The sequence below is a fragment of the Carcharodon carcharias genome, chromosome 21 (assembly GCF_017639515.1).
Source record: "Carcharodon carcharias isolate sCarCar2 chromosome 21, sCarCar2.pri, whole genome shotgun sequence".
In the NCBI taxonomy this organism is placed as follows: Eukaryota; Metazoa; Chordata; class Chondrichthyes; order Lamniformes; family Lamnidae; genus Carcharodon; species Carcharodon carcharias.
In genome coordinates, this window is record NC_054487.1 from 14,682,604 (window position 1) to 14,706,099 (window position 23,496).

The 23,496-nt window shown below is 43.9% G+C and overlaps 1 protein-coding gene across 2 annotated transcripts in view; it reads right to left on the reverse strand.

Annotated features, from left to right (window-relative positions):
- Positions 1-413: 413 nt before the first annotated feature.
- Positions 414-23,496, reverse strand: part of hipk2 (homeodomain interacting protein kinase 2) — a 280,504-nt gene continuing 257,421 nt past the window's right edge. For both annotated transcript variants that reach the window (XM_041216305.1, XM_041216304.1), the window contains exons 10-15: positions 23,192-23,334; positions 20,798-20,977; positions 13,521-13,802; positions 8,167-8,417; positions 5,317-5,477; positions 414-4,547 (exon numbers count right to left, since the gene is read on the reverse strand). In XM_041216305.1, coding sequence (XP_041072239.1) covers positions 4,086-4,547; positions 5,317-5,477; positions 8,167-8,417; positions 13,521-13,802; positions 20,798-20,977; positions 23,192-23,334 — 1,479 coding nt within the window. In that variant the 3' untranslated portion in view covers positions 414-4,085. The remainder of the gene's footprint in view (positions 4,548-5,316; positions 5,478-8,166; positions 8,418-13,520; positions 13,803-20,797; positions 20,978-23,191; positions 23,335-23,496) is intronic.

Genomic DNA, 23,496 nt, shown 5'->3' on the forward strand with positions numbered 1-23,496 from the left:
CAGCCAAATTGGTAAGATGCTCAGAAAAGCATCTTTTCCATGGCATTTTTACTTGATAGTGAAGTTCATTTTAAACAACCAAACTGCAACATGCAAAGTGCCTAAAGAAAGGAGCTAGCATGGAACAACAACAGACACCAGACTGACGTCATGCTACCCAGAAATTCCAGCCACGCTCAGATCTCTGATGAAATAATTGTGTAACTGTAATTAGTTCATTCTCTAAAAGTTAATGCTGACCCCCTACCTGGGCAGGGGGTTTTGGGGGGGGGGGGGGATGTGGTGGTGGTTGGTGGGAGAACAGGAGCTTCTTGCTGGCGCTGAGTTGAAAAATACTTGCATCTCAATACGTTGTTAAAAAGATACAAGTATAAAATATGTTAAATAGAATAAAAAATGATTCCTGTGTGAATTAAGAATTAAACTGTGCAGACGTTTACCGGTAATCAGTAGATTTTGTGCCCCTTCCTGGATTTAATGATTAGGGACTTTTTTTCTCCTTCCTTATATATAAATATATGTATATACATACAGAACAGATACGGACTCACTTGAATGTTTAAATACATCAAAATAGCAGCAATGCCAGTAACCATTAAACCTTTAAGAAATTCCCACCTAATGAAAATAATAAAATTGAGAATTAAGAGTTAATTACACATGAATAGGAACAAGTTCAAGCTCTCATCTCCTAACAGAGTAAAGAAATCTTCATGAAAGAGCCTGGCAGTCAAGGGGCAGCAAAGCACAAAAAATGCAATAAAATGTGGTTTCTTTGGTGACAAGAGCAATTTTGTTTTTGTGTATGTGTGTGACTTATTCCTCCCTCCACATCTTCACACTCACTCATAGCCAGCTCTCTTTGACTGGACTGCAACTAGTTTCTGCCAAGCCAACTACAAGGACTGGCCTTCAGAATGTACAAATAACATGGGTGTCATTATATAATTATCCAGCCCATAGGAAAGGACCAATACAGTTATTTTGGGACCAGCATTTAACTCGACGTAAAAGAGCTGACACAGCTTACATCAACCTTTAACAACCCAATGACTATTCAATTACACAACTCAGGCAAGAAGGCAATCTCTGTGAAAATGCAATCATCACACCTTCTCCTTTCTACTAGTTACCTTCTCTAAGGTAATGTTGTCCAATTCATTAACCGTTAGCTACATGTGGCTAATTGGGTCCCCCAGATAGGCAGATAGGGAACATAGATGAATTTTGGATCAATAAATAAAAATAATTGTCATTGGGCATGCGATCTTAATACTCATTCACATGACTTACATATGTGAACTCATCATTTGAATTTTCTGGTAAATGGTGACAAAAAGCAGAGATTAATTAATTAATTGTTAAGAGTATATATTAATCATTGTGTTTTACTTCCTTAGTTACTGAATGGTGGCAGATGTTTACTTAGTAAATATACATGTGTGAAGTACATTTACTTGTATTGTGTGTGCGTGTAATTAAAATGAGCGCATGCGGCTGAAACTGTATCTGGCCAGACCTTGGCTAGTCAGCAATTTCTATTGGACAACTCTGCTCAAAAAAAAACACATATGCAGCACAACCTGAAACTAACAGGCAAGAAAAGAAATTAAATGGTTCCCACTGAAAAGTGCAGAGCTGGTTGTCAACAGAAAGAAAATTAATAAACTGAGAGAGAAAAAAATGCTAATTCAATACGTTTAAAACAGCAGCTAATGAAGATGGTTGTTAAAGTACCACATTAAAAAGGAAAAAATTAAATGTTCTCTTAAAAAATGCAAGTTACAAATTTGCATAGTGAGCAAGGAGATTCTGCTCATAATTGTTACTTTCTGTTTTTAAAACATTATTTTTCCTAATAAAAAATTTCAAGGAGTAGGATCCTAACTTGTGACACTGCACCAGTTCAAATTCTCAAGTTGCCTTCCCCCTGTAACAAACAAAATGCTTTTCACCACCAGATGGCAGTCAAATTTATAATACAGAATTGTCATGGGTCAGACTAGTCAGATTCACTGGTATCGTGCATCCATTCTCTGGTTCACTTCCCCCATGTCTCAGCTGGTCAGGTCAGTGAGTTGGTGACCCACACTTGCCTGGGATGGTCCCAGCCTCTGTCAATGGACTGTACTGTGTGACAGTAAGGAGCAGCCATAGTTGGCCTCAGTGGTCCTGGGTCAAAAAGGTGGGGACAGTTGAAACTTGCTTCCAGTCAGGTCTCTTTTAGTCATCATCCAACACATCCTGTGCGATGTATGCACATGAAGGCAGGATTGGTCTCAGGATTGACCTGTGGCTCACCCTCAAGGTTCCAGTAGGGTACCAGGAGGCAACTGCAGGTAAATATCTTCAGGAAAGGAATGAACATACGAACCTAAGGAGGCCATTCAGTCTCAGCAGCCTATTGCACCATTGAATTAGATCAGACTGAACTGTATCTCAGTTCCAAGAAATTGAGAGGATGGGAGAAAATTGACAGAAAAAATGTGCCCCAGCAGGAAACAGTCCAAAGTCAAGTTGCCTAAAGGAGAGAATTGGTCACCTTTTCTTTATTCAATTGGAAAAAGTGGGCAATATTTCAATGCTATTTTGATGCAGTCATGGAAGAAATATTTTCTCCCATGAAAAAAACAGAAGCAGAATGTTTTGGTGGACTGAAATAGAACTTGTTCCAAAAGGTGACACCGGAATGTGTCAACAGCACAGAAACTAATGCACCACACATCATTCATTCAAATGGCCATGGAATATTGTGCGGTATGGAACTCTCGTCTCCCTTCTTTCTCTGTCAATTTTCCCCTCCCCATGTGCACATGTTCTTTAAAGGACAGGATAAGTGACATTGTAATGCCTTCCATGATTGAACTCCTTGTCAACAGTGACTGTCTGAAGAAAGTCATTAATTGAATGGCAGTTTGGACCTTTAAGAGAGGAGGGACACTGATAGTTTACTGACAAGACTTGATACTGTTTTCAGGGAGGTGGGTATTCCTTATATTGGCGGATCAATTGGCAGAGAGGAGAGAGGGATACATCTATGTTATAATAATTAGACACAGACTGTTGGTAGACTTGCAGACTTAGTGGGTCAAATGGCACTTTGCTGCACAGGACTTTGTGTTCTTCTGCCTACGCTGATTGGCTACCTGGGAGAGGCAGTGGTGAGCTGCCAACACCTGCAGAGATGTAAAGAGAAGATGGGATAAGAAAACTCAGAGACCATGCGTCTCCCTCTGCAACCCCACACTCTCTTACAGCTAGTCCTTTTTCCACCTAGGATCGTCATGCCCAAGAGTCGCAACTGAGGGGACTGCCTCAGCATTAACACCAGCTCCATTAGATCTGTGTTAAGTCTGGAGGAACGCTTACCCTTTTCTGTAAGGCACTACAAGGGAATATGTTCGAAACATGACAGGAAGCTCTCTGCTGACGAAACCACAGACAGCAAGATCAGCACACGCACACAGACACATACACACACTCATACACTGTGGAGCTCAGAACAGTCACAACTAACATGCCTTAAGAACAGAGCTAGATTGAATCACGGTTGTGCAATCACAAGTAATATCTATTGGTATCGTATCATTGAATGAAGCTTTCCTCATCTCTCTACATTCTAAAAGGGGCCCTGGCAACCTCTACCTTCACAAGGAGGGTTTGATTTAGGAAAGGGAGAGCAGCTCTTTGTTTTTCCAAAAAAAATTAAAATAAACTAAAATTGAGAAATCAACAACTATAGTTCATTTACTGAACTTCGTCGATAAAAACTTCGATCAAACTCTCAGAGTAGCTTCCAGGGTCTCAAGGTCGCAGGTCCTTAAAACATTTCAGAGATTAAATATCTCCCAAATATCTGTTGCTTGACTCCCCTTTGAAGATCTTCATCACTGGCCAGAGGTCAATTGTCAGGCTTTCAAAATTTGGTGATTTTTTCTTTAATAAACTTCTGATAAAAAAAATTTGTATTTTTCATCCCATGACTAAGCACTCTTCCTTCCAGCTTGTTTCTTAAGTACCATCTCAAGTGTGAGATGCATTGTTGCTTGTTTTAATTCAATACAATGCCTTGTTGATCTCAAGTCTTAAAGGTAGGGATACTGGTTGACCTTGGTTGGGCTCAGTGGATATCCGGTGTAGACAGCTGAGGCTGGCGAAGCATTGATGTATGTCTGGTGGGCAAATTGGGCTTGATACTGACTTGGGTGGATGGTGGGAGATGGCAGTACCCTTGGTCCCATGCCAACAGGCATTTGGTGGACAATCCCTCCAGGATGGGTGGCATAGGTATGCCTAGTAGAGCCCTGCGATGCCACAAGGTGGGCCACTGTGCCTGTGGGCCCCAGGGCAGGTGTGGCATAGGTGTACAGGTGAGGCTGCCCCGATAGATGGGCCGCTGCCAGATGAGGATGCACAGTAGTGTGTGAAGGACTGCGATGTGGGAATGAGTAGGGGGCCTGAGCAATGGTCGGTGTGATGTACGCTTGCTGCCTTCGATGTCCATGGTTCGCACTCCGCTCCTGGATGCCTGTCACATGTGGCTGAGCCTAAAAGACAAATGCATTGTTAACTAACGTAGAGAAAAACATGTTGAATGACCAAAGAAAATCAGCTTTAGAAACATTACTACTATATTTTCAATCACCACCCTTTCACCTGATTGGAAAAATCCTAAGGAGCACTCGATCTCCTCACATCAGGAGTAACCCCATCCACACTCAAACCCATACTCAGAACTGGTGGGATCCCATCCACACTTGATCCTATACTCACAGCTGAAGGAATACCAGCCACACACGATGTGTTCTCCAGGAGGGATTCCAATCAAATTCTATCCTATACTCATAACTGGGCAGATTTCAGCCACACTCATCCTGTTTTCACAGCTAGAATGGGATCTCAGCTGTAGTTCATCAAGAGTGAGTGGTCAAAAATCAGGAGCTAGTGGACGGAGATCAAGGGTGGGTGGTCAGAGATCAGAAGAGGGTGGGCAGAGGGCGGGCAGAGGTCAGGAGAGGGCGGGCAGAGGGCGGGCAGAGGGCGGGCAGAGGTCGGGAGAGGACGGGCAGAGGTCGGGAGAGGGCGGGCAGAGGTCGGGAGAGGGCGGGCAGAGGTCGGGAGAGGACGGGCAGAGGTCGGGAGAGGGCGGGCAGAGGTGAGGCCAGAGTGGACAATAATCCGGAGAGAGTGAGAGTGATCAGGAAAGATTGGGAGTAATAAGGTGTGAGAGAATGTTGATGAGGAACGAGATGTTATGGATCAGCAGCAAGTGCCCTGGTTGACTTTGAATGATTAAACAAGTATGTGTGCGAGTACCTGACTGAGATTGAGGGGTTGCTGTTGAAAGGAATGGGCTGTAGACCTCTGTTGCCGGTAAGATGATATCCCCGAGTAGCTTGCTGAAGAGTGGGTTGTACTGGATGTTGTTGTGCTGGCGTTTTTGGTCTTGTGGCCCAACGAATGGTGCCCCTGTGTGCCTGAAAAATAGAAAGAGCAGTTAAATGGAAGAAATACCACAACGGGCAGCAAGGAGACCTGAGGCTCAATTTTCTAATTGTCATTAATCTGTTCAAAATAAATTGATTAATGCCAACTGGAAAAACCTATGCTCCAAAGTCTAACTAAAGAGATAAGGCTGACGGGGCAACTTCTGCAATGCATCATGGATTGGCTGAGTTTCCATGAAGGTTCAATCACTCAGCCAGGTTATTGACTATAAAGGAGGAAGTGCAAGGCCCATTTGAGTTTGGTTTATGAGCCTGATTTTGGCACTTAGCTGTTTGTAGCACTACTAATTGAGCCCCCTTGGCATTGCTCACAGATGATATCCTGTTTATCATGACAGACCCTGCAAAGGACAATGTATTAGTTAGCTGCTAAGGTGAGGTTGTGTCCTTGTAAAGCCAAAAAACCTCTCCCTAGAATCACAGAATGGTTACAGTGCACAAGAATGCCATTTGACCCATCGTGTCTGTGCTAGCTCCTTGCAAAGGCAATTCACCTAGTGCAACTCCCCTGCCTTTACCCCATGGCCCTGCAAATTTTCTCCGCTTCAGTTAATTATCCAATTTTCTTTTGAAAGCCACAAGTGAATCTGCCTCCATCACGCACTCACGCAGTGCATTCCAAATTCTAACCACTCGCTGCATAAAAAAGTTTTTACTCATGCTATTGCTTCTTTCACCAATTACCTTAAATCTGTGCCCTCTGCTTCTTGATCATTCCACCAATGGGAGCACTTTCTCCCTAACTACTCTGTCCAGTGCCCTCCTGATTTTGCATACCTCTAGCAAATCTCCTTTCAGCCTTCTCTTCAAGGAAAACAGCCCCAACTTCTTCATTATCTACGTAACTGAAGTCCTTCACCCCCCTGGAACCATTCTCCTGAATCTTTTTTGCACCCTCTCTAATGCCTTCAGATCCTTCTTAAGGTGTGGTGCCCAGAACTGGATGCAATATTCTAGCTGAGGCCAAACTAGTATTTATATAGGTTTAACATAGCTTCCTTGCATTTGCATTCTATGCCACTACCTATTAAGCCCAGGACCCTGTATGCTTTATGAACTGCTTTCTCAACCTTGCTTGGCACCTTCAATGATTTGTGCACATATACCCCCAGGTCCCTCTACTCCTGCACCCCTTTTAGAATTGTACCTTTTCTTTTATGTTGCCTCTCACAATTCTTCCTTTAAAATGATTCACGTCTCTCTTTGCTCTTAACTTGCAAAGGTTACCTGCAGTTGGTAATGGATGTGTCTAAGTCAATATGTGCTTCTGAAATCCCAGTGGCAGAAGAAGTAACTACAAAATTACTGTAATTAACTTTTATCAAATATTGCTGTAAAGAGAGACACGTTGCTAAAGCTTTTCACCTTGCAATCATCAGGGCAAACACAAGAATGCTAAATTTCAAATGATGACAACAATTTATGGAACAGGAGAAAAGGATACTGATTGGTTGGTAAGTCAACGCTGATTGGCCGAAGCGTTGCCATGGAGAAAACCATGGGGCTTTTTCATCTTTTTTGAATTACACAGGAGCTTGGGGAGCCTGTAGTTCCCTGTTGCTTTCTCCATAGCAATGCCTCGGCCAATCAGAGCCAACTTGCCAACCAATCAGTACCCTTTTCTTCTGTAATATATATTATTGTGATCATTTGAAATTTGGCATTCTTATATTTGTCCTAATGAGTGCAAAATGAAAAGCTTCAGCAACATATCTCTCTTTTCAGCAATATTCAAGTTCTGTTCTATAAAACGACTGTTTTTAATCAAATATTTTTCATAAGATCTTAAAGAGCAGTTGGTCCACTGTACCTGTGCTGGCTCTTTGAAGAGTGGTCTTCGTCCCATACCCCATTCCTCCCCCATAGTCTTGCAAACTTTTCCGTTTTGAGTATTTACCCAATTTTGTTTTGAAAGCTGTTCTAATTCTAAGTTTCTCATCATTTAGAATATACTCTCATTTATCTATCTTGGGTCCAACATGTCCCTCAAGTTCACAACATTTACTCTAGTCATTAATAAAACTGTAGTAATGGGTGGGTGGGGGGAAGGGGCAGTGTGTAACAGCTTCGAATAATGATATCCCACCCCCACACAATGCAAATGGTAAAGGCTGCAGGTAATGGGGTCAGGTTTTATTCCTGGTCTGTTAGCGGGTTTCAACAAGAGCAAAGCACATCTGGACAAGTGCCCTCATGCCAGGCAAAGGGTAAGTCAGCCAGGCTTTTTACACCCAACTGCTACCTAATTCTCCCTGCTGAGAAATGAAAATGTGTGGACGTTGCATTAGAACAGGAGTCACCTTGGTTGAGATGCCTGTTGGCACCTCCTTGCCTTGACTTATAATGAAGAATAAACACAGTGCAATTAAAATCAGAAGAATCAGTGTCCTGAAGACAGGAGGGGACAAAAATGGTCATCAATAGAACCAACCCCGTGAACAGAGTGAGATACCTAGAATATTCTAAAACAGAAGGCTACACCTTACTGCTTACTCATGAGCAGCCAGAAGAGTCAGTGTCAGTTCCTGACTGAACTCCTCTAGTCATGGCAATGCATTTGGGAGGTTTGCCTGCAATTATAAACTGGCATTGGCAATCTGAGATCTTCTATGATGGACTGGAACACAGCGAAGGATACAAGGAGGGATTGAGGGCAAACCTGATACAAGGCGGTCACACCCTGCCACGGTGTCACTAGACTGCGTCTTGAGAGGCGGAACAATGATGGTGCGTGGGTTGCCACAGTAGTGGCTGTCTGACCGTCCTTTGGCCGGATTGTTTGCAGTGCTGCTGCTGATGGTGTGCTGCTGTCGCACAGCATATGGGCTGTTGTTGCTCGAAGAGTCTGAATCTGGCGAGTCATGTACTGTGACACAACTGATGACGTTCTTCCTCTGCTTTGACAGTCTGCTGAAAAAGGGAAAGGAAACACCTTTAGTAAAGGACTGGATATTGATATTTTTAACCATATCGCCATTCAGCTTCTTTTTACCCTCTACCAATTCTCCCATGAGAGTCATGACTTTTCCTGAACTGGGGCTCCACTGGCAACAACCAATCTCCAGTAACTTGCCAAAGTTTGTCATTTTTTCAGGTGTGATCCTTGACTGAAAAAAACGGGTGGGCGATTCATCATGTTAAGGCGTAACAGCTTAGCCTGACCCAGTGCATGTGCACACATACACTCAACCCTGATATAGTCTTGATGTATTGTCCTGATTGAGGTCAGTTAATTCAGTACAGATTTCAGTATTGAAATCTCCTAGCCTACATAGTTAAAAGTTACACCATCAATTTATTTGTGCACTGGGTGTACCTTGACAACACAGATTAAATTTTCCAATTCCATAAAACCCAATACCGAAATAGAGCCTCAGCTTTCTACTTCCCAAAAAGGTTTGCATTTAGTATTAAGGAGACTTAGTTTCTGGCTGCAGGTGTGATTTTAAAAATTATTTTACAGGATGAGGGCTAGGTCAGCATTTATTGCCCGTCCCTAGTTGCCCTTGAGAAGGTGGTGGTGAGCTGCCTTCTTGAACTGCTGCAGTCCATGTGATGCAATTAGAACCACAGTGCAGTTAGGGAAGGGGTTTTAGGATTTTGACCCAATGACAGTGAAGGAACTGCTAGATATTTCCAAGTCAAGATGGTGAGCAGCTTGGAGGACAACTTCCATGTGGTGGTGTTACCATGTACCTGCTGCCCTTGTCTTTCTAGATGGTAGTGGTCAAGGTGCTGCCTAAGGAGCCTTGGTGAGCTTCTGGAGTGCATCTTGTAGACGGTACACACTGCTGCTACTGTTGGTCGTTGATGGACGGAATGAATGTTTGTGGATGGGGTGCCAATCAAATGGGCTGGTTTATTCTGGATGATGTCAAGTTTCTTGAGTGTTGTTGGAGCTGCACTCATCCAGGCAAGTGGGGAGTATTCCATCACACTCGTGACTTGTGCCTTGTAGATGGTGGACAAGTTTTGGGGAGTCAGGAGGTGAGCTATCCACCACAGGGTTCCTAGCCTCTGACCTGCTCTTGTAGCCACAGTATTTATATGGCTAGCCCAGTTCTGTTTCTGGTCAATGGTAATCCCCAAGATGCTGATAGTGGGGGATTCAGTGATGGTAATGCCATTGAATGTCAAGGGGCAATGATTAGATCCTCTCTTGTTGGAGATGGTATTTGTCTGGCACTTATGTGGCAGGAATGTTACTTGCCAATTGTCAGCCCAAGCCTGGTTTTGCTGCATCTGGACATGAACTGCTTCAGTATCTGAGGAGTTGCAAATGGTGCTGAACATTCTGCAATCATCAGTGAACATCCCCACTTCTGACCTTAGCTCTGTCTATCATTTGCTGCTTATGCTGTTTGGCACGCAAGTAGTCCTGTGCTGTAGCTTCACCCCAGGTTGACAGCTCATTTTTAGGTATGCCTGGTGCTGCTTCTGGTAAGCTCTCCTGCACTCTTCATTGAACTAGGGTTGATCCCCTGGCTTGGTGGTAATAGTAGAGTTGGGTAATTGCCAGGCCATGAGGTTACAGATTGTGGTCGAGTACAATTCTGCTGCGGCTGATGGCCCACAGCGCCAGTCTTGAGTTGCTAGATCTGTTTGAAATCTATCCCATTTAGCACAGTGGTAGTGTCACACAACAAGATGGAGGGTATCCTCAATGTGAAGATGGGACTTCATCTCCACAAAGACTGTGTGGGGGTCACTACTACTGATAATGTCATGGACAGATGCATCTACAGCAGGCAGGTTAGTGAGTATGAGGTCAAGTATGTTTTTCCCTCTTGTTGGTTCCCTCATCGCCTGCTGCAGACCCAGTTTAGGAGCTGCATCCCTTAGGACTCGGCCAGTTTGGTTTGTGGTTGTGCTACTGAGCGACTCGGTGATGGAGTTGAAGTCCTCCACCCAGAGTACATTCTGTGCCCTTGCCACTCTCAGTGCTTCCTCCAGGTGTTCAACATGGAAGAATACTGATTCATCAGCTGAGGGCTGCAGTACATAATAATCAACAGGAGGTTTCCTTGCCCATGTTTGACCTGATGCCATGAGACTTCATGGGGTTTGGAGTCAATGTTGAGGACTCCCAGGGCAACTCCCTCCCAACTGTATACCACTGTGCCACCCAAGACAGGACATACCCAGGGATGGTGATGGTTGTATCTGGAACATGATCTGTATGGTATGATTCTGTGAGTACGACTACGTCAGGCTGTTGCTTGACTAGTCTGTGAGACAGCTCTCCCAAATTTGGCACAAGCCCCTTAGTAAGGGCGATTCTGCACAGTCGACAGGGCTGGGTTTGCCCTTGTCGTTTCCGATGTCTAGGTCTATCCAGTTTCATTCCTTTTTATTGGCCTTTTAGCAGTTTGATAAAACTGAGTGGCTTGCTAGGCCACTTCAGGGGCATTTAAGAGTCAACCATATTACTGAGGATCTGGAGTCACATTTAGGCCAGACCAGGTAGGGACAACAGGTTTCCTTCCCTAAAGGACCCTCGTGAACCTCTTGTGGCTTTTTGTGACAATCAACAATGGTTTCATGGTTATCATTAGACTTCTATATATTGAATTTTATATTGAAGAACGGATGGGATGCTCTAGAAGAGCAGATATGAGAATGGAAAGTAACCCCTCATTACTGCAAAAAACATAGATTGATTTCAAATTCAGTTGCCAAGTTCAACAGCATTCACTAAGCTTACGTTGTATGTAGAAAGTTGTGGTTGTGCTCTTGGGAGGGGAGGTGGGTGGGAAGGAGGGCTTTGGGAGTGGGGGCGGGTGGGGGGCTTTGGGGTTTGTTGATTTGAAGATGACAAGCATAGCAGTGGCATATTGGAACCTTGCCAATCCTGTGTAGCAGACTTGAGCTAACCTCATACCCAAGTCAGGCAGGTTCCTGATACTCTGGGGCACATTTAATGATCAACAAGCCATCTGGACTGGGATGAGGCCTGGAGTGAGGCTGTCATTCTTCCCACTCTGCTTCAGATAGCCCTGAAAGCCAGCGCCCTAAGGTTTAAGATGGTCCAAGCTACAGAAAAGTAAACTTACGGATGCTCTCACTGAATGTTCCAGCTCATTCCATCTGTCAAGTCTGAAGTCGTTTATTTCCTTCACATAAGCTCCTTAGCTAAATCCTCCCACTTTCCCTGCCCACATCCTTCAATATTCATCTTTTGCAAACAACTATCTAATTCCTTTTTAAAAGAATTAAAGGACTCTGCTTTAATAACAGTTTGCGGCAGGGATTTGACATTATAATCACTCTCTATAGAGAGAATGTTTTCCAAGTTTTCCCTTCAATTCCTGAGATTACCATAAATCTGGGCCCTCATGTTTCCCTCCCCTCACTGACCGGTGGAAACAATTGCTCATTATTTACTCTGTCATAATACTTCACAATCATGTAGACCTCAATCAGGTCACTCCATGATACTGTCAGCACCAGTGAAAAATGCTCTAATTTCTTAATAACTGTAACCCTTCACCCTTAGGGGTAACCCAGTAAATCCAGTCTTCCCCTTTTCCATTGCTTTTATATCTTTACCTGGTCACAATTTGCCACAACCCTTGTTTAGTGTCATGTGCAAATTTCAGTGTCGTCCCTTCAATTCAGAAGTGAAGGTCACTTACGCAAACTTTCAATAAATAAGAGCAGTTCCAGCACAGACCACTTTGGAATGCCCATCACTTCTTTACACTGGGAGAAACTTTTTTTTCTAACCCCTACCCTTTGCTTTTTGTTGTCTGACCATCTCCATCTTGAGGTCATATTTTCTTTAATTTCGTGTACCATTATCTTCACTTTAAGCAACTTAAATTTAACTTCAACAAATTCATATAGGCCTCATCTACTACATTTCTTTTATCTAGCCTCCCTGTTGCTTCTTCAAATAATTCTATAAAGATGATCAAGTACAGCTTGTGTTTTACCAATCTGTGCTGACTGGTCTTAACTATTCACTTATATTCTAGTAACTCGTACTTTTATCCCATGTTATAGGCTCTAGTAGTTGATCAATAGTTGATTAATTCTAAATAGCCTATGATTTCTTGGCTTATCCTCTACCTTCACACCCTAAGAGGTTGTTGGTGACCAATGGACTTCCATTGGATTGGTCCATGATTATGCTTGGTACTCTTTACTCAGGAGTATTGGACGAATTTACAGGCTGATAATCAATCTGTTATGCTATGTTATGAACGTACCTTCCATGGCCATCAAATCCTAGAGCACAGCTTGAATCCGAAGCTTCTGACCCAGAGTTAAGCATGCTACCCACTGTGCTACAAAACTTCCCCATCACTAGCTTATCACTTTTCTTTTTGAAGAGGGGAGTCACATTCTAACCCCGTGGGACAATTTTGCTTCCCACAATCATAGTAAGTGCTATTCCTTTACTGGCTTGCCTCGTATGCTTGGATATAAAGCTCCTTTCCAGTTAAGTGGTGTGGTTTTATCTTGGTTAAATTCTAGTAAGCACATGCTACAGTCTCAGCCCTCTGAAAATCTCTCCTGCCAATCCTTCAATAGATTGCTCAAAGCTTGGTCTCTGTTTCAGATATGCTCAGTGTTGCTGTTGAATTCAAAAAGCAGTTACCACCACACACTCCATTTAAAGGTTTTCAAAGGACAAAGTTGCTTGAGCCAAAGTCCTCACTCGCATTACGATCACTAATAAATCCAGTGAAGAATTCAAGAGAAACTTCTTTACTAGATAGGGGTTAGAATCACACGTTGAGGGGGATAGTATAGATGCATTTGAAGTGAAGCTAGATAAGTGCAAGAGCGAAAGGAATAAAAGATATGTTGCTGAAAAAAGAGACACGTCTAAGTTTATCGTCTTGCGCTCATCCAGACACTCACAAGAATACGAAAAAGATATGTTCATAGGGTGAAATGAAGTTAGGTTGGAAGAGGAGCATAAACATAGATGGGTAAACCTAATGTGTTGTTTCTCTGCTGTAAATTCAATGTAATTCTATATAACGGCACCTCCTGTCTCTTCACCTGTTGGGTACTCGTTTGCGTTCCTCCTCTTCGTCCGTGTCACTGCTGATGGTAATGACGCTGACTGCTGGGCTAGGCGTGTCAGGAATGACAATGGTCTGCCTCTGGTGCTCGTGGGTTGTGCTGGTGGCCTCTCCCCAGCCACATGTCATGGTGCTGCACGCTGGACTGTCCTGCACCACGGCACACCTTGGCGGGGTGTTCTCCTTTACACGTTTCGAGCGCTGCGGGGAGTGGGAGTTGAAGCTTCGGGAGGAAGAGACTTCGTAGGTTGAAATATTCCTGTGCGAGCAGAGCAAAAACATTAAGACACAAGCACACAAAAAAAATCAAGATTTCTGAAAATTACTTATACAGTCATGCTAAACAAAACAGTTCTTATTTAAGGCCCTGAAACTTAATTCTGCAATCATATCTAATTTGAATTTGATTTATTTTCCTTTCCTCCAGTATCCCACTCTCCTCCTGAAGGCATTGAATCGTGTTGGCATGCAGTTCCCCAGCTGCTGGCTCCTCTCTAGTATCTCAGTCAATTGCTCACTCTTCATGTTTGAACCCAAATCTGATTGGCTACTCGATAATGAGGGTCGTCATAACTGAGCATGGACCTAATACCTGTTTTGCCAAGGGAGGAGTTGGGGTCACTGGACAATGAGCAGGAACAGGACCCATGGTTGATTTTCCTCTCCCTCCTTAATTCAGAGATGTTGAGACAAATTGTACCACTGCCTTGTTTAGTTAACTCAGCAGACTGGAAAGTGAATCTAACAGTTCACGTTTATTCCATTCTATCTCAGTAAATTCCAGTTATTTTCTTACCCTGCCACCACACCAGCACCCTCCTCCTCACCCATCAAACTCAGGTGCACCTTGTTGAAATAATTGCTAAGAATGTTACAATTTAAGCAACACACTTTTAGATGTGGCATGAATTCAATTAATCTGACAACCAATTATCCCGCAACTACACGAAGAGAGTTTTAACTCTATGAACCTGCAGAAGAACTCCATCATTGTCATTTTATTCTACATGTACTCCCACAGAGCTTGGTTTCCCAACTGGGAGAAATCAGTGAAAAGCCCTATACATTCTCAAAAGCAGTAGTCCTCACTTAAAGTTGTGGTTGTATTCCTGAAAATCACAACTTTATGTGACTTTAAGTGAAACATTGCTTCCCATGGGAATCAATGCTAAAACTGTAGTTAGGTTCTGTAGGATCTTCCTTATCAGAAGAAAAAAAATTAAAATATTATACCCTCTAAGTTGGAATATTTTACATTGCCAAATTCCTACATTGGTAAATGAAATAAGTTTTAAAATAAAATAAGTTTAAAAATATAAAAGAAAGATGTAACTTTCTACTCAGTACTTCCTGCTCCCTGATCCTCCAGGTCGCTGCAGATCCTCCCCCTCCCCAACCCTCTGAGTTGCAGCCACTTCCCTCCCCGCACCCCAAGTTGTGGCCTCTACCCCCACCCCTCCCCAACCCATCCTCTGGCTGAACCTCCCACTCCCTGACTCACCCCTTCACCGCTTCCCTCTCCTGGACCTGTGTTTCTGTTTGAAGATCCAGATCCGATCCGAAGCTCGAATGTTGTGGAAGTCTAAGTCCCAATGGAGCAGAAGTGCCAAGCTAGGGCTGCTCCAATCCATGGTTTTTTTTCCAAATGCTCCTGCCAGCGAGGGTTCGGGAGAAAAACAGCGTAGCAGGAGTATTTTAAAAGAAAAACATGGATTGGAGCAGCCCCAGCTTGGCACTTCTGCTTCATCGGGACTTTCACTTGCACAACATCAGAGCTTCAGGCTGGATCTGGATCTTCAAAGGGGAATACAGGTCCAGGAGAGGGGAGCAGCTAGAGGCTGTGTCAGGGAGTGGAAGGTAGGCCACAACTCATTGGCCAGAACTCATTGGCCAGGGAGCAGGGGGAGGCCACAACCCAGGGAACTAAGGGTGGGGTGGGTGGGGGGGGCGGGGCCGCACCTCGGGGTGCGGGGAGAGGCCACCAGTTGCGGGGAGGCTACAAGTTGGAAGCCAGGAAGTAGGGAGATACTATTCGAAAGTCGGATCTTGTGGGAAATTATTTTAAAACGCAATGCTCAAGAAGATTACAGGCCCCATTAACTTACTGACTTTAAAGCAAAACAATGTTAAATGGGGTAATGTTAAACAAGGACTTACTGTAAATAGTGTTAATAGACACAGCCTATGAAAATAACAAATAAATGTCGTATTCATTGGAAAGTAAACTTCAATCTGACAAGTATTACATATTTTAAGAAAGAATGGGTGGCATAGGAATTCAATAAAAGGAACAGATTAGCACAAGGCTATTTTAGACGGAACCTACAAATGACACTTGTCGCCTCGAAAAGAAAATTGAATGTTGGCTCGTTCCTTGGTAATGTCATCCAAAACATAGTGTCAGCTTCCACATATACACTTATGACACTTGGCTCTATCTCACCGCCACTTCTCTTGACCCCTGCGCTGCCTCCAAATGATCAAATTGCTTGCCTGATGCTCAGTACTGGGTGAGCAGAAATTTCCTCCAACTAAACATAGGAAAGACTGAAAGCCCATGGCTTGGGGCCCTTCCACAAACTCCATTTCCTAGCCACTGACTCCATCCCTCTCCCTGACCATTGAATCAGACTGTCCGTAACTTTGCTGTCAGATTTGACCCCAAGATGAGCTTCCAACCATATATCTGTGCCATTGCTAAGGCTGCATATTTTCATCACCGAAATATAACCAAACATCACCCTTGCCTCATCTGCTGCTGAAACCTTCATCCATGTCTTTGTTATTTCTAGAGTTGACTATTCCAATCCGCATATGGGTTGGCCTTCTAGTTCTACCCTCCCTCAGCTTAAAGTATCCTAGCTCACACCAGGTCTCATTCACCCAACACCACTGTGCTCACTGACCTTCACTGGCTCACAGTTAAGCCATCCTTCAGTTTCAAATGTTCATCCTTGTTTTCAAATCCCTACATGGTTTTGCTCCACTGTATTCTTCTCCAGCCACAGATCCATTTAAGATATCTACGCTCCACTAATTCTGACCTCATAAGCATCCCTGATTTTAATTGCTCCACCATTGGTGGCCGTAACTTAGCTGCCAAGTCCCTAAGCTCTGAAAGACCTTCCCTACATCTCTCCGCCTCTCCTCTTACCTCATTTCTCTTACCTCCTTCAAGACACTTCTTAAAACCTACATTTTTGATCAAGCTTTTGGTCATCTACCCTAACATAAGCTTATTTGGCTGCTGTCACATTTTGTTTTATAATGCTCCTGTGAAACGCCTTAGGATGTTTTACTACATTAAAGGTGCTATATAAATACAAGTTGTTGTTGTGCTTTCCAGGCAATGGTGTGTAAGATTCCAGAGGGTGTGTTTTTGCTTTACTGAGACATGTTAATGGTAAGATTAAACTTGATTTGTGTATAATTTTGGTTGCCACCAAGGTATAGTGTAAGGGCAGTGCTGCTGAGTCAGAAGGTTGAGAGTTCAAGCTCCACTCCTGGACAAGAATACCCAATATAGGCTGGCACTCAAATGCTGAAGGAAGGTGCCATCCTTTGTGAAAATTGGCTACCTCGTTTCACCACATTACAAGAATGATTACACTTCAGAAGTACTTTGTCGGCTGTAAAGCATTTTGGGATATCCTGAGCTTATGAAAGACACTATATATAAATGAAAGCTTTTTCTTCCTTTCTTTGTTAAAAGAGACATTGAGAGCTAAATTGGGTTAGACCCCAAAATGGACATGGGGATCCTGATGCACAATTAACTTAAACCCATTGAATGAAATAGAGGCAGCATGCCATCTTCTTGCTGCATACTTCTCAGAATGATTTCTTCATACTGCCAGCACTAACTGCATTGTTCATTAATTCCTTGCATCAGCAAGGAGCCCAAAATCACAATTTTATACCGCCACTTAAAACTAGCCTGCGCTGCTTAAAGATAGCCTGCATCTCTTAAAGGGGAGGTGCTTTGTAGCTGGAAGGGTTGCTGGGATTTGTGAAGGGAATCTGACTTGAGAAAGAGTGAGGAATGGCAAAACATGGGAGCGTGCTCCAAGGTTATCGGACACTACACTAGAGGTCTTGGTGCAGGAGGTGGAAATGAGGAGAGATATCCTGTATCCATAGCAGGGCAGGAGGTCCTCCAGACACATGGTCAAAAGGCAAAAGGAGAAGATAGCCAAGGAGATCAATGCCAAGGGTCAAGCCCTGAGGAATTGGATGCAGTACCACAAAAGATCAATGATCTCACACAAGTGGACAAGGTCAGTGAATGCATCTTAAAATACTATATTTCACCAACTATGCCTCACCAAGCCACCATCACTTGCCTCACACAATCTCTATCAATCAGTCGTCCACAATCGGAGACAGCAGGAGCTAACCAGAGTGGAACAGGTGCACTTGCATGTCTTAACCTCAATGGAGGAAATGGTGCTAGAATGGCCATTGCTGATGCCATTACCACCAGCTAGTTTTGAAACCATTGAAGATGGCAGTATCTTCGTACCTAATCATGTCTCTCAGACACCACTTACCCCTCATCTCAATCTCTTCTGATTTACAAGTTGCAAATGGTGTAAGCATGTCACACTTTCCTCCCTCTCTTCACCATAACTTTACCCATGTGCCTTTTTCCTTTCAGCTACACAAGAGGAGCAATCTGACCAGGCAGGGAAGGAACACCAAAAAGAGAGTGACAATGAAGATACAGCCTTGTCACTTGATTCACACTCACAGCCACAAGCTCAGATCCTGACACTGAGTATATTATAGTTCAGAGGTGGGACCTGCAACACGTGAGACACTGGGTATGAGTGGGCTGCAGCCAGGGCAAGGAAAGTGCCGGTGCCAATTGACCAGAGAGTGAGGTCTCACACAGGTCCCTTTCAGAGTACCTTTATGGGTATATCACTGAGGCAACCTACAGAAGAACACTGACGGGAGTGCACCACAAAATGTTCAGTTCATTGGCAGGCCTGCCAGAAATCCTGTACTCAATGTTAAGGAACATGGAGGTATCCAGCACCAATTTGGCACAGGGCTTTGTTCACAGCCTGGAGCCCACCCTTTCCAGAATGGAAGCGGTGGCCAACTCCATTCCTACACTTATGGATGATGCAACACCTGGTCAATGTCACAAGTTCCACTGCAGCACAAACAGCAACTGCCCAATGTCTTTGTGCTGCAGTGGAAGGTCAGACTGCCGTCATGCAAGGACAGCTTTCTGCCATTATGGCTGTGCATGATAGTGTTCAAAGAGGCTTGCAGGGTGGCACATTCAGTAATCTGTCCTCCAACAGATTAGTAGGATTGTTGAGACACTTCCTGTTAATTATATCAATTGAGGTTAAGATGAAGGGCATTGATTCGATGGCTACTTGAGTATGTAAAGAGACACTTTCTGAGACAGGGTGTGAATCAAGCCAGAAGGTATATACCTGCAATGATTCACTCTGTGAATAAATCTATATAAGTAAAGATTGACTATGGCTTCCTTCCATCACCAACTGGCTAGCAAGGGTATAATGCTGCCCCAGGGAGTGGCAGTGGCTTTATGGAGCACAAATCTCCTGACAGCATTTGTCCTCCCACCCTGTGCCTGTGCTGTTTTCTGTCAGCCAGCCAGTCCGGACTGCTGCTGCCCATGCCGGGATAGTGCTATCTGCAGCTGGCCAGAGTCGATTGAGGTCATTCTCTAAGGTCATCTGCAGTCTCCACCAGCCATGCTACAGTCACTGGGTTAGCACTGTGTAGCAGCATTAGGATAGACAAAGGCACTAAGGGAAGGCATGATTTCATTGAAACATTTGGTTTGAAATGTTTATTTTGTGGTAGCTTTTATTTTTGCATTGTGGCTAAGTGGATTCTGTGATAGTCAGTGATAGAGAGAAAAAAAGGTTTTAGATTGTTGGTGAATGGGAAATTGTGGTTGTAGTTACTGGTATCACAGCTTGGCCTAAATAGCCAAGTGGTTATGGTACTGGGCTTGTAACCCCAAGATCAAGAGTTCAAATCTCACAATGGCAAACTATGAAACAATGTAACTTCATCTGAATAGGAACAGATGGAAACGTGTTTGTACTCGAAAGAGTTACTGGTATCGCACCTGAATTAGATCTGCACAGGCAATTGGGAAGAAAGGGGCCATCTAGATTGATTCTACAGTGCTTGGTACTTTCTATTATTCTTTCTGGTTACAGAGGTCTACAGGGAGTGCTGTGCCAAGTAGCGGGGGACTGTTTGCTGACTTCAAGGCTTCTGCCAAAGCAAATACTCCCAGACATGAGTGCACCAGTCGGCAGGCCTGGGGCAATAAGCAGAGACCACACAGAGCAAGACAAGCTGGTGGGAAAATGATTAGTGTCCCTCATAATGGCGAGGTGATGCAGCATGTAGTAAACTACTACGAATCTTGACACACTTTCTGCTAGATACTGTTGGTATAGCCAGCTGTCACAGAATGAAGCATCATGACTGCTGCCCGGATATCAGACCTTCATGATTCTCGTGTTGGCAGAGTTGACAAGTGACACACGCAAAATGATATGCAGGGAGTCAATGGCACTGTGCACCATGGGGAAGGACAGTACTGTCCTTGCCTGCTCTGTAGTTGCAGTTGTGGCTGCAGCCAGTGACAGATTTCAGTGAGGACATCCTGAGTGAAATGCAGATATCTCACAAACTGTTCCTTGCTGAGGTTGACATAGAATTGCTCCCTGAATTCCATTGGTGATTGTGGCCTTCCACTGAGAGCTCTTCTCATGCTCTGCATGACCTAAAGAAAGCACCAAATACTGTAAAATCATCGCAACAGCCAGAAGAAATCAAACAGGAACTAACCTCTAAGTAGTTGCTGATCTGCTTAAATAGAGGGAGGAATCCTTGCTGCTGCTTAACAAGAGTTCAGCTGTTCAAGTTTAAGGGAGGCATCAACGGGAGCATTGAGCTCCGAAGTAGCACTGCTAACATCAAATCAGCATTGCAGGCTGACTGACATCACGATTTGCCTGCTCTGTATAATTCTGATAGCGCATGCGCAGCTCACGTCCAATGGCGTCACCAAGGTGGCATCTGCCACAATTTCTGGCAGAGGTGTGCGCATCAAACTCCATTTTGGTCCCCTAATGGCACCCAAACAACTTTTGTTTTGTGCCCCCATTTTCCAAAAGAGGTCATTTGACCTCTCCACAGGTCTCACAGAGGAATGACAGTAAATTTCAAATGACATGTTCTACACACCTGGTAGAGGACTGCAGTTGCTTGTTCTTCTTTGAGGTGGAGCTTGAAGTGGGCTGCTGTCTCATTACGTGAGCAACCCCAATATTCAACGGCTGGGCAGACGGCAGGGTCACATGACTTGCTAGCAGGGCCGGTTGCTGCATGATGGTATTGTAATGGCTGGTGTGTGGATGAGAGTTCCTGGGGCAAACAAAAAGAAGTTAAAGGAGATAATCGTGCTTCCTCAGTTGTAACGATCGGGATGGGAGGAGTGCACAAACTATCAAGCCCCACGAATCTGCAGGCTGTACCATTCATTTAAATGTTTAATTTTCTCGCCAAAATGGCCAACTGTTTACCTATACTTCTAGCACCCAATGAAAAGAGATTCTCACCAGGCTTCGTTCAAAAAACTCAGAACGATTAACGTATTATAAAACAGAACTCCTTTTAAACAAGTTTCAAGAACTGGTTGAAACACGATTGTAATCTGGAAGTGTATTTAACTAACCCTTTTAAATTTCCCCAGCACGCGCGCGCGCGCGCACACACACACACACACACACACACACACACACACACACACACACACACACACACACACACACACACACACACACACACACACACACACACACAAACTGCCACATATACACAGACAAAGACTCCCTGCAGAGTCAGGTGGATGGGAAAAAAAACTTGCTTAGAAAGAAGAGAAAATTAAAGTTCACGAAGGCTCGAGGCTGTCAGTCTGAAGCTCCCTTGGGTAAAGACTGGGCCCAATAGATGTTGGGAAGTTCACCAATGTTGTGTTTCAGCATGGAGAAGAGTACAGCTGGACCAATTCTTCCTGTCTGAGCTAGCAAGTCCAAAATTGTGCAGATAAACTACACTCAGATGAGGATTATCTGGCTACAGGTCAATAACCACACACGGTTTCACAAAGCAGAGATGGAGAGAGAGCTAGTCAGGGTAGCCTCCTGTTGTCAGCCTTTCCCTAACAAGACAAATCAAAAACCACAGGTTTGCCTCTGCCTTTTTGTCTTCCAGCTTTTCATTAATTAAAGTACTTTGCAGTTCAAAACAAACAACTCCTTTTCAAGTACCATGTAACTCAGGTGATTGCTTGGAAGAGGACGGCTTGTTGACAGTTCCAAAGTGAACTTATGGCCCTTTTAAAAAACAACTCTTGAGCAGCCTCCAATGTCCAAATAATGTAATGTCCTTCCATATTTTAAAAAGAAAAATCCAATTTAAAGAAATACGATTCTAACACAGCACAGACCAACAACACGTCTCACTAGTCACAAATAATCAACCTTCTTCCAGAGCTTCAGGTTATAATAATTCTGAGGAAAAGGCTTTGCAGTAGACACGGGCAGGACTTGTGATGACTTCTTTCATGTGCTCAGCTTCACAAATTTCAGGGCATTAAATATATTGGATGGAGTCACGATTAGACTTTGGAGGAGTAGTGTTGACAGGTTACACGTTCACTTTCCAATTCTAATTTATGTGCCCAACTGGTGACAATTCTCCTGACCTCTGTGGGACCAAGTCGGCTCCATGATGACACATCTAGAGATGGGACACTGGAATTGCGTCAAACAATTATGATTTATGTGGCTAGTAAGTGGCAGTCCTCTGGGTAGGAAAAGAGGGATAGAGTGACCAGATTCTTTGCATGGTTAAGTTGGATCATCATGACATGCTTGGGCATTGGTCACTTATTGATTGGATTTTGGACTTTCATGGCATTCTCAGTTATCCAACACTGAAAAACATCAAGGGTATCAGTGATGACTGATTGGCTGGTCTGGGCCTGTGATGACACCGGAAGAGGTAAGACATCCTGTGCAGATATATGAAAAAAGATGGTGAAACAATCTTCATGCCATTTACCCACCTTAAGCACATTATCTCCGAGGTAGCATAGTATTGGGAGCTGGAATGCTTTCTACTCAGCTGCAAATAATCCTGTAAGTCAACAAATGGAAGCAGCCTGAAGCTTCTCAGTGCTCTTTACTAGTGAATGGTATGGTTTGTGCTGCTTAAACTCCTATACATCCTTAGGTGGAGACTCTTTAAGCCACTCGATGCTTCAGTCCTCTGGATTAAGGAAATTGGGCTATATCCTGCAGGGTAATTGCTGACTCTGCATTGGATATTTCCAAAGTATGGTTAGGAGTTGGGTTTCACACCCGACTAACCAACAGAGGCTGAGCAACCTACAGCTGCAACCATGATATTAATTAAGCCATTACATGGTGTCACAAGCCGTCAGGCCAAGTTGTCTTGTGACTTTGTTGAGCCAAATGCTTTCTGATTATGCTAACGGGTACTCCTTACCTCCAGGAAAGAACTGGCAGAAAATTAAGTGATCTCATTTCAACTAACTAGACCGGTTGAACCTACCTCCAGTCTGCCAGTTGCTGGGTCCCTGCCATTGTCTCTGGAAGAACAGTAGCATGCTGCATCGAGGTATGGGCTGCCACTCCTGTTAGCTGCTGCCAGGCTGGAGGCAAAAGGATCTGCTGGGTCCCACCAGGCCATGCCTGCTGCAAGGAAAAAGAACAAAATAAGGAGTGCTCATGAGGTTAAGGTGAGGGGGCAATTACAACATTAACCACACCACCCCCACTACTCCTCATGCTCAGTTCCAAGTTTAAGTGAACATCAACACATTGAAACTGTAGCAACCTTGTGATGAAAGATCTCCA